This window comes from Vidua macroura, chromosome 27 (genome assembly GCF_024509145.1).
Source record: "Vidua macroura isolate BioBank_ID:100142 chromosome 27, ASM2450914v1, whole genome shotgun sequence".
NCBI lineage: Eukaryota > Metazoa > Chordata > Aves > Passeriformes > Viduidae > Vidua > Vidua macroura.
This window is the reverse complement of record NC_071597.1, coordinates 843070-855168: the sequence shown is the minus strand read 5'-3', so window position 1 is coordinate 855168 and position 12099 is coordinate 843070. Positions and strand designations below refer to the sequence as shown.

Here is a 12099-nt window from a genome sequence, read left to right as displayed (position 1 = left end):
GCCCGCCCCAACGCACCGGGCTGGGCTCCGGCCCCACAAGGAAGCACCTCAGCCCTACACCAGCTCCTGCCTCAGTTCCCCACGGCAGCCTTGTGTCCCCTTTGGGATTCTTGACCCCGTGGGGTGACTTGTCACCTCAGCAGTGCCACGCTGGTCCTGGCTGGCTCTCGTGTGCCGCAGTGCTGCTGCTCTGCGTCCCACATCCCACCAGCCCCGCGGCTCCGGCCCCGCTCCGGCTCCGGCTTGGCCAAGTCCTCGCAGCCGTTTGCAAATTGCATTAGGAAACTTGGCAGGGCCGGCTGCTGATTCCTGCCCATTCCTGCCGGCTCCTGCTGCTCTCCTGAGCACGTGCCGGGACGCCGTGGGGACGCGCCGGCTGCCGGCGCAGGCGCTGGGTGAGGGGGACGTCACCGAGCGAGAGGTGGCTCGGCCACCCCGTCCCCATCTGTGGCCAGGACGGGGGACTGGCACCCACCTGCTCATTCTCTGTGTGGATCCTTCATCCATGCCTGGCTCTCCAGCAGAGATTCCTTCTTTCTTTGGTGTTTGTGACTCCGTGACCTTCTGTGTCTTGTTTCAGCCACCAAAGCCACGTAACCAAAGCAGAATGCCCTCATGTTTTAGATGTCACCGTGTGTCATTGATGCATCGGTCACATGACTGAAATCCTGGACCTTACACCCCCATGCTGGGGTTTTGGTGTCATTTGGATTCCTTTCCTGTGGGATGCACGTCCCTAACAGCTTTGTAGGAAGCAGACAGCTCTTGTGTGTCATTCCTGGGGCTGAGACCCACAGGGACAGTGTCCATCTGAGCTTCCCTAGCAGGACCAGTGCCACCTCTGCTGTCTCCCAGGAACTGCTCCCTCCCCAGGAGCCGTTCTCCCTTCCCAGGAGCCACTCTGCTCTTCCTAGGTACAGCTCTGCCCTTCTCAGGAGCTCACAGTGGGACTGAAATTACACCTCTGCTGTGCCTGGCGCCAGGCTGCCCTCACCCCCGCATCCCTGAAAGCAGCTGCCAGCCATCCCCAGCCCAGCTCTGCCCCAGCAGTGGGGTTGGAGGGAGCCCCTTGTCTCTCTGGGGGCTGATGTGAGCCCCCTCCTCTCCCCCAGCCTCACTGGCTCATGGGGAAGGACCAACTGTTGTGTTGGTGGTGCAGGAGCTGCCACCTGCACGTTTGTACCACGTAGGCAGCCGCAGCCTCCTGCCAGCCCCCCGCCCACCTGCCCCCGCCGAATGGAGGTGGGAGGCACGTACCCTGCTCCTGTTACACCCTGATCCTGTGGATGGAGCACCACGGTGAGCTCTGCCCTCCTGCAGCCACGTTTGGCAGGGACAGGATGCTGGTGGCCCTGCCAGTGCCAGGGTGGAAGGGTGGCTTTGAGGGGCAGGGGGGACCCCAACTTCTCACTTTGCATCCCACCCCCTTTTTCCCCCTTCCCTTCAGGTCTCCCCAGTTTCTGCCCTCGCTTCTTGCAGTAGGGTGCGGATCCCAGAGCAGTTCTAACAGCAGCAGCAGCAGGAGGCATCACCTTCCTGCCCACCTTGCTGTACTACCCCATTCCTCCACAGTGCCACTGCCTCAGTTGCCCTCCCTGGCTGCAGGATCAGGTCTGCACATGGTCCAGGGTTTGCCTCAGCCCTTCACGGGCACCTTGTGGAGGAGCTGCCCCAGTCTCATGGTGGTTCTCCCCTTCCCCAAATGCCTGACTCCCTTCTCCCAGCGCTGCAGCTGGGAAGTGGGTTAAGGCGCTGGCTTGGGGAGGGATTTTTCCCGGGGTGTAATTTTTCCCTCCTACACACGGTCTGTTTTGAGCAGTGCCTGGAGGCTTCGCACCCCCGGCTCACTGCCGGGGCGGGGGAACGCGCTGGCTGCCAAGCGAGGGAAGCGCCCGCTCCAGATCCCAGCTCGTTAGGAGAAATAACAGCCGATTAATTAAGCCAATAGTTCACTCTACACCAGCCCCCATCCCTGCCGACGTGGGGAGAGGGAATGGGACAGGCCAGATCTGGAGCACCTTTCCCAGGGGGAGCATTGCCCTCAGCATGGCACAGTGCTCCAGGTCCCTCCTGCTCGGGTGGCCCAGTGCATCCCCATTCCCACCAGTGAGTGGGGTCTTAGGGGGGTGTCTCTCTGTGCCTCAGTTTCCCCTCCTGCTGTCAGGAGAAGTCCTCTGCGTGGCTGAACCTGGCCAGCAGCACCATTTGCACCCGCATCCGAGAACCCTTGTCCGGATGCTGTGGGGAAAGGGGATGGAGGAGCTCGGCAGAGTGGGATTTTCTGGGGGTGCTGGATGAGGTGTGGGGGGTCTGAACGCTGGAGGCTGGAGGAACAGAGGAGGGACGTGCCGGGCCATGCCGTGCTGTGCCATCCCGGCAGGACCTCACGCAGCCGGGGATGGGGATGTGGGGACGTGTTTTGCTGCTCTCCGACAGCCGCATGGATGGAGTTGCCAGGCAACTGCCGGGTGGAGGCGAAGCGGGAACAAAGCGGGAACTGCCGGGACCCTCGTTCCTCCATCTCCACCCGAACCCCCTGGGCAGTGAGGCCCGGCAAAGGCCATGGGGTCACTTGCTGCGTCCCTCCGGCCGCTGTCACCATCCCACCCCGCAGTTGCCGCAGGGCCGTGGTTTTGCCGGGGGATGGACCCGGGAGAAGGGGACTGGCACCTGCTGGCCTGCCCAGAGGGTGCAAGGCGGGGCTGGGGGCAGTGGGCATGGGCAGGATGGGTGCTCAGCACCCCGCGGGAGCGGGGCAGGAGGATCAGCCCCAGGCAAGCGCCACATCTGGCACTGCCCTGCCCCAGAACCTGCCCCGGAACCTGCCCCGGCACCTGCCCCGGCACGCCGGGGCCCGTTCCAGCCTGGCAGGCGGCGGAAGTGGGGGGGTCTGGCAGCCACCCCGACCTGCCCACCCTGCCCGCGGGGGAACCCAGCACCCCAGGGGTGCCAGGGTGGGGGATCTCGCACCCACCCCCGGCCTTTTCCCACGCTGTGGCGGGTGCAGAGAGCCGGGCTGGGGGTCCGGGGGTGGCTCACCCCACAGCTGGGGATGTGCCCCCCTTGCAGGGGACACTGGAGAGGGGCAGCATTAGTGGAGGGGCAGTGCCCCGTGCCCCTGGGCTGGCATGGGGGAGCTGCGTGGGTGTGCGGGGGGGAACCGGGAACGGGGGTGTGCCGGGGGTGTGCCGGGGTTGTGAGGCAGCACATGGCAAGGGGCTGTGGGGCTGTGCCCCCTGGTCGCGGTGTGTGACGGGGGGGGGTGACAGGCTCTGGGCTGTGCCCCCCAGGCTGTACGGGGTGTGTGGTGGAGGGGCGCGTGGTGGTACCCCGGGGATGCGACCGGGGAATGCGGGGAGATGGGTGCGGGGGTGCGTCATGCATCACCTGCGCGGGGCTGCGGGGAAGCGGGGGGGGACCGTGTCCTGGTGCGAGCCGGTGTCACCGCAGCCCCGGGGCGGGTTCGGTACCGAGTGCGGTGGTGCGGGGAGGGGGCGGGCAGGTGCCGTTGGCGGGCCCGGGGGCGGCGGCGATGCGGGGAAAGGGGCGGGCAGGTGCCGGGGTCGGCGGCGGCGGGGCCGTAACGGGGCGGGGCGGCGCTGGCGGCGGGGCCGGTGTGGGGCGGGCGCGACGCGCAGCCGGTGCGGGGCGGGCGGGGAACGGCGCCGCGGCCCGAGCCCGAGCGGAGACGAACGGAGCCGCCACCGCCGCCGATGGGCCCCTGAGCCGCCGCCGCCGCCGCGCCCGGGCGGCCATGAAGCCGCTGGAGAAGTTGCTGAAGAAGCCGGGCTCGCACCTGCCCGTCCGCCCCGCCGCCCCCCCGGGGCAGGTACCGGGGCCGGGGTCGGTGCCGGCGCCGCGGCGGCAGAGCCTGTCGCGCCCGCCCGCCTCCCCCGAGGAGCCGGCGGGGCCCGCGGGGCCGGTACCGGGGAGCGAGGGCCGCTGGCTGGAGCTACGGCCGCCCGAGGCGCCGCTCCGCTCCCCCGAGGACCCGTCACCGGGCTGCGACCGCGATCGGGATCGGGACCGGGACCGGGAGCCACCGAGCCCGGAGCCGCCGCCCGCCGCCCGGTGCTGCTGCGGCTGCGGCTGCGCCCCCGCCGCGCCCGCGCCCCCCGAGCGGCTCCTGGCCGCGCTCCTCGACCGGCTGCCGGCGGCTGCACACGGGAGGGGCTGCGGGGCAGGTACGGGGCCGCGGGACCGCCGGGACGGGCTGCGGGGGTGCCCGGCGTGGGGAGCGCGTGGATCGCGGGCGATGCGGCGGAGCGGGGAGAGACCGGGGGCGGCCGCTGCTTGCGGGGGGGGATGCGCTGGTGGATGCTGGGGTGGGAGACAGCGGGGTGGGGGGACCCTCGTACCCGGTGAGGCGGGTGGCCCTGCACAGGGCACAGCGGCGCCCGGTTGGGGCGACGAGGTCACGGCTGGGTCCCGGCCGGGGCAGGGCGTCGGTGGCAGCGGGGTGGGCAGGGATCTGTGGGGTGGGCAGGGGTTCCCCGGGCAAGACAGCACGGCAGAGGGGCTGGCAAGGAGATTTGGGCTCAATGGCAGCGCCAGCTCGGTGGGGGCCGGGGTTGGCCGGGCACCGGCAGTCACTGCAGCATCCACCTCCCGGTTGGATGGTCCTTAACATCCTCCTGGTGCTAAAATTAGCCCGGACGGGAGCTGCAGTGGAGGGGGGGCCGGTTGGATGCCCCTTTCCTCTGGCACAGGCCTCCCGGTGCTGTCCCACCGTGGCTGCCCGTGCCCAGGAGTCGGGGTGGTTTCGGTGCCAGAGCTGGGCGGGAGCCAGGCTGGGTGCAGGTGGGTGGGAGCCTTCCCACACCAAGGGGATCCCTGTCCCGGACAATCCCACTCGGCTGCCAGGAACAGAGGCTGTTGGAGACCCCAGGCCACTGCCAGCCCCCTGCTCCAGTGATGCCAGGGCCGGGATTGGGTGCAACCACCAAGAGGAGCCCTCGGGTAGGGGCGAGCTGGGACTGGCAGTGCCAGGTCCTGCCTGCACAAGCACGCTGCCAGGCCTGGTGGTGCCCGAGCTGGCAGGAAGCAGGGGGGCAGGAGCCAGCATGGGGGTCCCGACACGGGGAAACATCCCTGTGAGTCTGGGGTACAGCGTGAGTGCTGCAGAGGGATGGGGAAACTGAGGCAGGGCTGGAGGGGGCTGCAGCCTGAAGGGATGGGGGGAGTGTTCAACTCCTGGCCCACAGGCAGAATCTGGGAGGGGGCTGCACTCAGAGCAGGGGGCCGGGAGAGCTGGGGGCTGTGTACCTGTGCTGCTGGTGCCCCTGCCTGTCCCTGTGCCCCAGACTGCGTGTCCTGCTTTCGGCAGCAGCGGATGCCCCGGGGGTGCTGTGCCCGGTGCGGGAGCGTCAGGGGATCCTCTGCCCTGCCTTGGCACTGCTCCGTGACCGGGTTAACGGTCTGGGGGTGTCTGGGGAGTGGCTGGGTGGCTGCTCTGCGTGGCCCCTCCGTGGGCCAGGTCCTTGGGCCTTGGAAGGGCTCCGGGGTCCCCCCACAGGATCCCCGGGGCACGCGGGCACGAGGGTTGTGCTGGTGCCGGGCGAGGGAGCAGCGCCTCGTCCGAAGGTCGCAGCGGTGACTGATGCCGGCTCTGATGGGCACAGACGCCGGGACCGGGCCCTCGGCTCACCTGGCCTCGCCAAAACACCTTCACAGGGCGGTGCCACCCGTGCTGCCCTAGAGAGCTCGGCTGCGGCACCCGCCCGGCGTGCCACAAGCTGCCTGCCTCAGTTTCCCTTTGCCGCGTCCTGCTGTGCCCGCTGCCGGGCTCTCACGGGGCTCCCGGGTGTGCCGGGGCGTCGCGGCCCCGGTCCCGCCCTGCCGGCGCCTCTGCCCCCACACCGGCTCGGCCGGGCCCGGCTGCCCCGGGGCTGGGAGCGGGCCCTGAGTCAGCGCCGGCGCGGGGGGGTTCGCGTGGGGCTCGGCCTCTCCCGGTGTCACCCTGCAAATTAACATCGCTCCCCTCACCCCTCCGCCCCGCCGGGCATGGGGGGTGTCGGGGGGCTCTAGGGGGGTGCCCACGCCTGTCCCCCTGTCCCCCCCAGAGTCGCTGCTGGATGACATCGTGCTCACCCACTCGCTGTTCCTGCCCACCGAGCGCTTCCTGCAGCAGCTGCACCAGCAATATCCTGGGGGGCCACGGGGGGCCACGGGGCTGGGCACCAGGGTGGGTGAGGAGGGGCCCGGGGCTGGGCGTGAGGAGGGCATTGGGGTGCAGTGAGGGCGGGCATAACAGGGCCGTGAAGGGGACATGGTGGTGGCACAAGAGCTGGCATCAGGGTGCAACCAGGAGGGCACCAGGGTGCCGTGAAGCTGGCACAAGGGTGGCCACGAGGGTGACAAAACGGTGGGCGTAGGGGTTGCAAGGAGGAGGGGGACATGGGGAGGGCAGCGGGGGTGCTATGGGGGGGCTCACAGGAGCAGCAAGAAGGGGATTGGGGTGCCATGAGGCCGGGCTGTGGGTGTGGGTGCAAGGTGGGCAGCGTGGTGCTACCAGGGAGGGCACAACGACCCTCAGCGAGGTCCCTCGGTGCAGCGGGTGCTGGGGGGTGGCCGAGGGTCGGTCCCTCCTTGCCGTGGCACCTCCTTGACAGTGCCACCTTCGTGCTGGCGGCGGGCAGCCCCCCGGCGCGCTGGGAGGAGGGGTCGGGGCTGCGGCGCAAGCGGGCGGTGCTGGCCGTGCTGCTGCACTTCCTCGAGACCTACAAGGGGCTGCTGCAGGAGGAGGAGAGCGCCGGGAAGGTCATCAAGGTGGGTGTCCCCTTCCCGTGTCCCCCCCTCAGCCTCCTGCCGTCCCGGCCCTGACCCCTCTCGCCCCGCAGGAGCTTTACCTGCTCATCATGAAGGACACGTCCCTCTACCACGAGCTGGAGGACGAGATCATCAAGCTGCACCAGCTCGTGGAGACTGTGGAGCTCAAGTGAGAAGAGGGTCAGGGGGTCCTGGGAGTGCCTGGGGTCAGGGGTCCCCGGGGGGACCAGGGGTCACCCACCCAGGGGTTCCCAGGGAGGGCAGGGAGTCCTATAGGGTCCGGGGTCACTGTGGGACAAAGGATCCCCAGGGAGGGCAGGGGGTCCCGAGGTTCCCTCTGAGTCAGGAGGTCCCTGGGGAGGGCAGAGGGTCCTGGGGATCCCTGTGGGTCAGGGAGTCCCCAAGAAGGACACGGAGTTGTGGCCCTTGGGGGTGCCCAGGGGCTGGAGGGGTCAGTGGCAGCCCACCCTGGTGCCCTCCTGGTTGCACCTTCACATCCAACTTCGTGCCCCCCACCCTTCGTGCCCTCACCATGTGCAGCCTCGGACCCCTCCCCACTGCACCCTCGTGCCCACCCTCGGTGTGCCTCAGTGCCCTCCCTGTGCCCAGCCTGCCGTCAGCAAGGCCCTGGGTGGGGGCTGCCGGGGCACCCCGCGGGTCTCGGGGTGCAGCCCCGGGGTCCGGGGCCCTGTCTGAGCCCTGTCCTGTGCCCCCCGCCCCCCAGGGTGGCCGACGAGACCCCCCCCCCGAACAAGCAGGTGAAGCCGCTCTTCCGGCATTTCCGACGCATCGACTCCTGCCTGCAGACCCGGGTGGCATTTCGGGGTTCTGACGAGAGTGAGTGACTGTGGGGGGAGCTGAGGGGCACTGGGGTCCCCTCCGTGACCTACCAGCCGCTCTACGGCGCCGTGCCCTCTCCGGGTCAGCTCAGGGCCCTCTCCGTGCCTCAGTTTCCCCGGTGGGCAGTGCCCGGGGTGGTGTGGGGGTGCCCGGCGCTGACCCCCCGCCCTCTCCCCAGTTTTCTGCCGCGTGTACATGCCCGACCACTCGTACGTCACCATCCGCAGCCGCCTCTCGGCCTCGGTGCAGGACATCCTGGCCTCGGTCACCGAGAAGCTCCAGTACTCGGAGGAGCAGAGCGCCCGCGGGGACGCCCTCATCCTCGTCACCATGGCCTCGTCCGGAGGTGCCCGGGGGGCCGGGGAGGGGGGCGGGGGGCTGCGTGCGGGGCCGGGGGGTCCGCCCGGTGCTGACCCCACCCTGTGCCCCGCGGCAGAGAAAGCGGTGCTGCAGCCCAGCGAGGAGTGCGTGTTCACCACCCTGGGCATCAACAGCCACCTCTTCGCCTGCACCAGGGACACTTTCGACTCCCTGGTGAGCCCCCGCGGTGGGGACACCCCGGCAGGGACCCCCCCCCCCAGCCCCCGGCCGGCCCTGGCACCGCCGTCGCTCCCTGCGCAGAGCGGGGGAGCCGGGGGGACCCTCCCGGCCCTGAGTGCCCCGTCCGGTGTCCCCTCGCAGGTGCCGCTGCCCGAGGAGATCCAGGTGGTGCCGGGAGACACCGAGATCCACCGCGCCGAGCCCGAGGATGTCGCCAACCACCTCACAGCCTTCCACTGGGAGCTCTTCCGCTGCATCCACGAGGTTCGGGGGTCCCGGGGGAGCTGCCGCGCTGCGGAGGTGTGCGGGGGTGGGCTCTGACGGAATCTGTGCGTCCCGTCCCCCCCTCCCCAGCTGGAATTCGTGGATTACGTGTTCCACGGGGAGCGGGGCCGGCGGGAGACGGCGAACCTGGAGCTGCTGCTGCAGCGCTGCAGCGAAGTGCAGCACTGGGTGGGCACGGAGCTGCTGCTCTGCGAGGGGCTGGGCAAGCGCGCCCACCTGCTCAAGAAGCTCATCAAGATCGCTGCCATGTGAGTGTGGGGGGAGGGCACGGGGGGCGGGGGGGGCCGCCAGGGGGTCCCTGCGGTGCCCAGCCCGCCCCTCCCGCTGTCCCCCACCAGCTGCAAGCAGAACCAGGACATGCTCTCCTTCTACGCCATCGTCATCGGCCTCAACAACGCCGCCGTCAGCCGCCTGCGCCTCACCTGGGAGGTGAGGGCTGGAGGGCCCCTGCCCCACATCTTCCCGTGCCTCTCTGAGCACCCCCAGGTGCTCCCTGACCCTTTCCTGCGTGATCCCAGACCACCCCTGGGTGCTGCCTGACACCACCTGGGTCCTTGGGGTGCCCGTGCCCACACCTGGCTGCTCCTAGACCCCCCCCCCGGGCACTTCCAGACCCTCCTTGTGCATTCTTGGAAGCCCCCAGGAGCTCCCTTCCCCCTCAATACTCCCAGAACCTCTCTGGGTGCTCCTGGACTGCCCCTGGATGCTCCCACCCCGCTCTCCAGTGTTCCCAGGATTCTCTGGATGCTCCCAGACCACCCCTGGGTGCTCCCAGGACCCTTGGGATGCTGATGCTCACACCTGGCTGCTCCCTGACCTTTCCTGGGTTCTTCCAGACCCCACTTTGAGTGCTCTTGGAACCCTCCAGGACCTCTCACCCCCACCTCAGTGCTCCTCTGGGTGCTCCCAGACCACCCCTGGATGCTTCCAGGCCTTTCTGGACACCCTCAGATGCTCCCTGACCCTCTCCTGGGCTCTCCCAGAACCTCCTGGGTGCTCCTGCCCTCCCCTTTGGTGCTCCCTGGTCCTGCTGGATGCTGCCTACCCTCTCCCCGGTTTTGTCTTCCAGAAGCTCCCAGGGAAATTCAAGAATCTGTTTCGGAAGTTCGAGAACCTGACGGTGGGTGAGAAGTGTGGGGGCTGTTGTGGGTGTTGGGGGGGGGACCCCAGACCTCCCCTGGGGGTGTTTGGGGTGCTGCTGAGCAGAGGACATCCCCAAGGCGTCCAGGATGTCCTGGGGTGTCCTTGCCCTTCTCCCCCAGGCCACCAGCCCCAGCCCCACGGCCACCAGCATGGGGGAGAATCCGGGGCACCCCTGGGGAGCCCCCCTAAAGCCTGACCCCCCCATTTCCCCCCAGGACCCCTGCAGGAACCACAAGACCTACCGGGAGGTGCTGGCCAAGATGAAGCCCCCGCTCATCCCTTTCGTGCCGCTCATCCTCAAAGGTGAGGGGGGGTCTCAGGGGCTTCCCCCCGGTGGTTTTGGGTCCCTCTGACCCCCCACGGGACCCTCCCATCACCCCCTCTCTCCCCCAGATCTGACCTTCCTGCATGAAGGCAGCAAAACCCTCCTGGATGGGCTGGTCAACGTGGAGAAACTGGTGGGTTCTCGGGGAAAATGGGGCAGGGGGACCCCCAGGATGGGGGCAGGGGGGAGGGGACTCCCCTGAGGGGCTGGAGGACCCCCCCTCCCCCGAGGGTTTGGGGCTCCCCTCTCCGGGGTGTGGGTGGGTTCAGGCTCTCCTGGGCGCAGAACAGGACCCAGGGGGGCGCCCAGGGTGGGGGGGGTGTGCAGGGGGCTCCTGGGGGGGGTCTCCCTGGGGAGGTGGGGTGGGGTCTCGGGGGGCTGGGGCTGACTCTGGGGTCTCTCTGTGCCCCCAGCACTGCATCGCCGAGAAAGTGAGAACCGTGCGGAAGTACCGGAGCCGCCCCCTCTGTGAGTGGGGCACAGGGAGGGGGCACTGCCGGGGGAGGGGGCACTGCAGGGGTGAGGGGGCACTGCCAGGGGGAGGGGGGCACTGCCAGGGGGAGGGGGGCACTGCCAGGGGAGGCCCACATGGCCCTGAACCTGCGGTGCTGGCCCCGAGGGATGGGAATGTGGCCAGAGCATCCTCACGCCTCTTTGTCCACGTCCCTGCATCCCTAAATCCCTGCATCCCTCACCCACGCCTCCACCTCTCATCCCTTCACCCTTGTGTCCCTGCATCCCTATCCCTTCACCCCTGTCCCCACATCCCCATTCCCGCGTGGCCAATCCATCCCCATCCCCATCCCTTCACCTGCATCCCCTGCATCTTTTCCGTCCTTCAATCCCCACTTTCATGTTGCCATCCCTGTTTCCTTCCTGCATCCCCTCCATCCCCTCATCCCCTCCATCCCCTCCATCCCCCTCCATCCCCTCATCCCCACATCCCTTCCATCCCCTCATCCCCACATCCTCACATCCCCTCCATCCCCACATCCCTTCCATCCCCTCATCCCGTCCATCCCCACATCCCCTCCATCCCCTCATCCCCACATCCCTTCCATCCCCTCATCCCCTCCATCCCCTCCATCCTCACATTCCCCACATCCCCCACATCCCCTCCATCCCCACATCCCCACATCTCCACATCCCCACATCCCCTTTCCCACCCCCATCCCCACATCCCTGCTCCCCGCTGCGGGGCCGTTCCCAGGCCTGGAGCTGGAGGCGTCCCCGGCCCAGCTGCAGACCAAGGCCTACGTGCGGCAGCTGCGCGTCATCGACAACCAGAACCTGCTCTTCGAGCTCTCCTACAAGCTGGAGCCTGGCAGCCAGTGAGGGGGGGCCCAGCCCGGGACCCCCAAACCCCGGCACCCCCCCGGGGGGCCCGGAGCCCCCCAGCACTGACGCACTTTGCCCAGCCCCGGCCCTTGGGTGCTGCCCCCACCCTTGGGGGGGGAAGGGGGTTGGTTTGGGGACCCCCCCCGGCGCATCCCCCTCTCCCCCTGCCCCCTCCCCTGGCTGGGGCACAGGGGCCCCTGGGGCGGCCATGTCCCCCCCCATCCCCTCTATTTTTGTATGTGTGGCCCGCCGCCCCCCCCTCCCCCCCGAGACGTGTATATTTTGTACCGCCGCTGTCGGGAATTGTACATTTATTTTTTAAGAAAAAGGAGGAAAAAAGGCAAAAAAAAAAAAAAAAAAAAAAAAAAAAATCAAGCTGGGGGTGGGGCGGGGAGCCCCAATAAAAGTCTGTCCCGGCACTTGTCTCTGATGTCATGCTAGGGATGGAGGTCATGGTGGGAGTGACGTCACAGCATCGCTGTCGGTGACGTCACAGCCGCGCTGCCGGTGACGTCAAGACGCAAGGACTGACAGGGTGGCGCTGACCTTCCCAAGATGGCGGCAGCGCGGAGCCGACCTCTGACCTTCCAAACATGGCGGCCGCAAAAGGTTTCCGCCAGCCCTCCCAATATGGCGGCTGCTGGGGGTCAGCTGACCTCCTCAATATGGCGGAAGGGGTGGGGGAAACAGGCTCTGTCGCAGCACCACGGGCCTTCACCAGCGTTTCGGCACACAGCGGGGAATGTCTTCCCCGTGGTGCCGCTCTGCCTTCGGTCACCGGGACACCGCGGCACCGGACGCTCACGGAGCCGGCCTGACCTTCCCAAGAGGGCGATGACGGGCGCTTCCCTCACGGCCAC

General features: G+C 68.6%; 1 protein-coding gene across 1 annotated transcript; it reads left to right on the top strand.

Moving 5' to 3' along the window:
• Positions 1-3655: 3655 nt before the first annotated feature.
• Positions 3656-11901, top strand: RAPGEFL1 (Rap guanine nucleotide exchange factor like 1). Its single transcript, XM_054000401.1, has 15 exons — positions 3656-4184; positions 6063-6141; positions 6618-6768; positions 6840-6937; positions 7493-7605; positions 7787-7954; positions 8045-8142; positions 8290-8412; positions 8503-8681; positions 8772-8862; positions 9503-9553; positions 9792-9879; positions 9970-10034; positions 10315-10369; positions 11112-11901. The coding sequence occupies exons 1-15, from the start codon at positions 3755-3757 to the stop codon at positions 11234-11236; spliced, it is 1914 nt and encodes a 637-aa protein (XP_053856376.1). The 5' UTR covers positions 3656-3754; the 3' UTR covers positions 11237-11901.
• Positions 11902-12099: the final 198 nt, after the last annotated feature.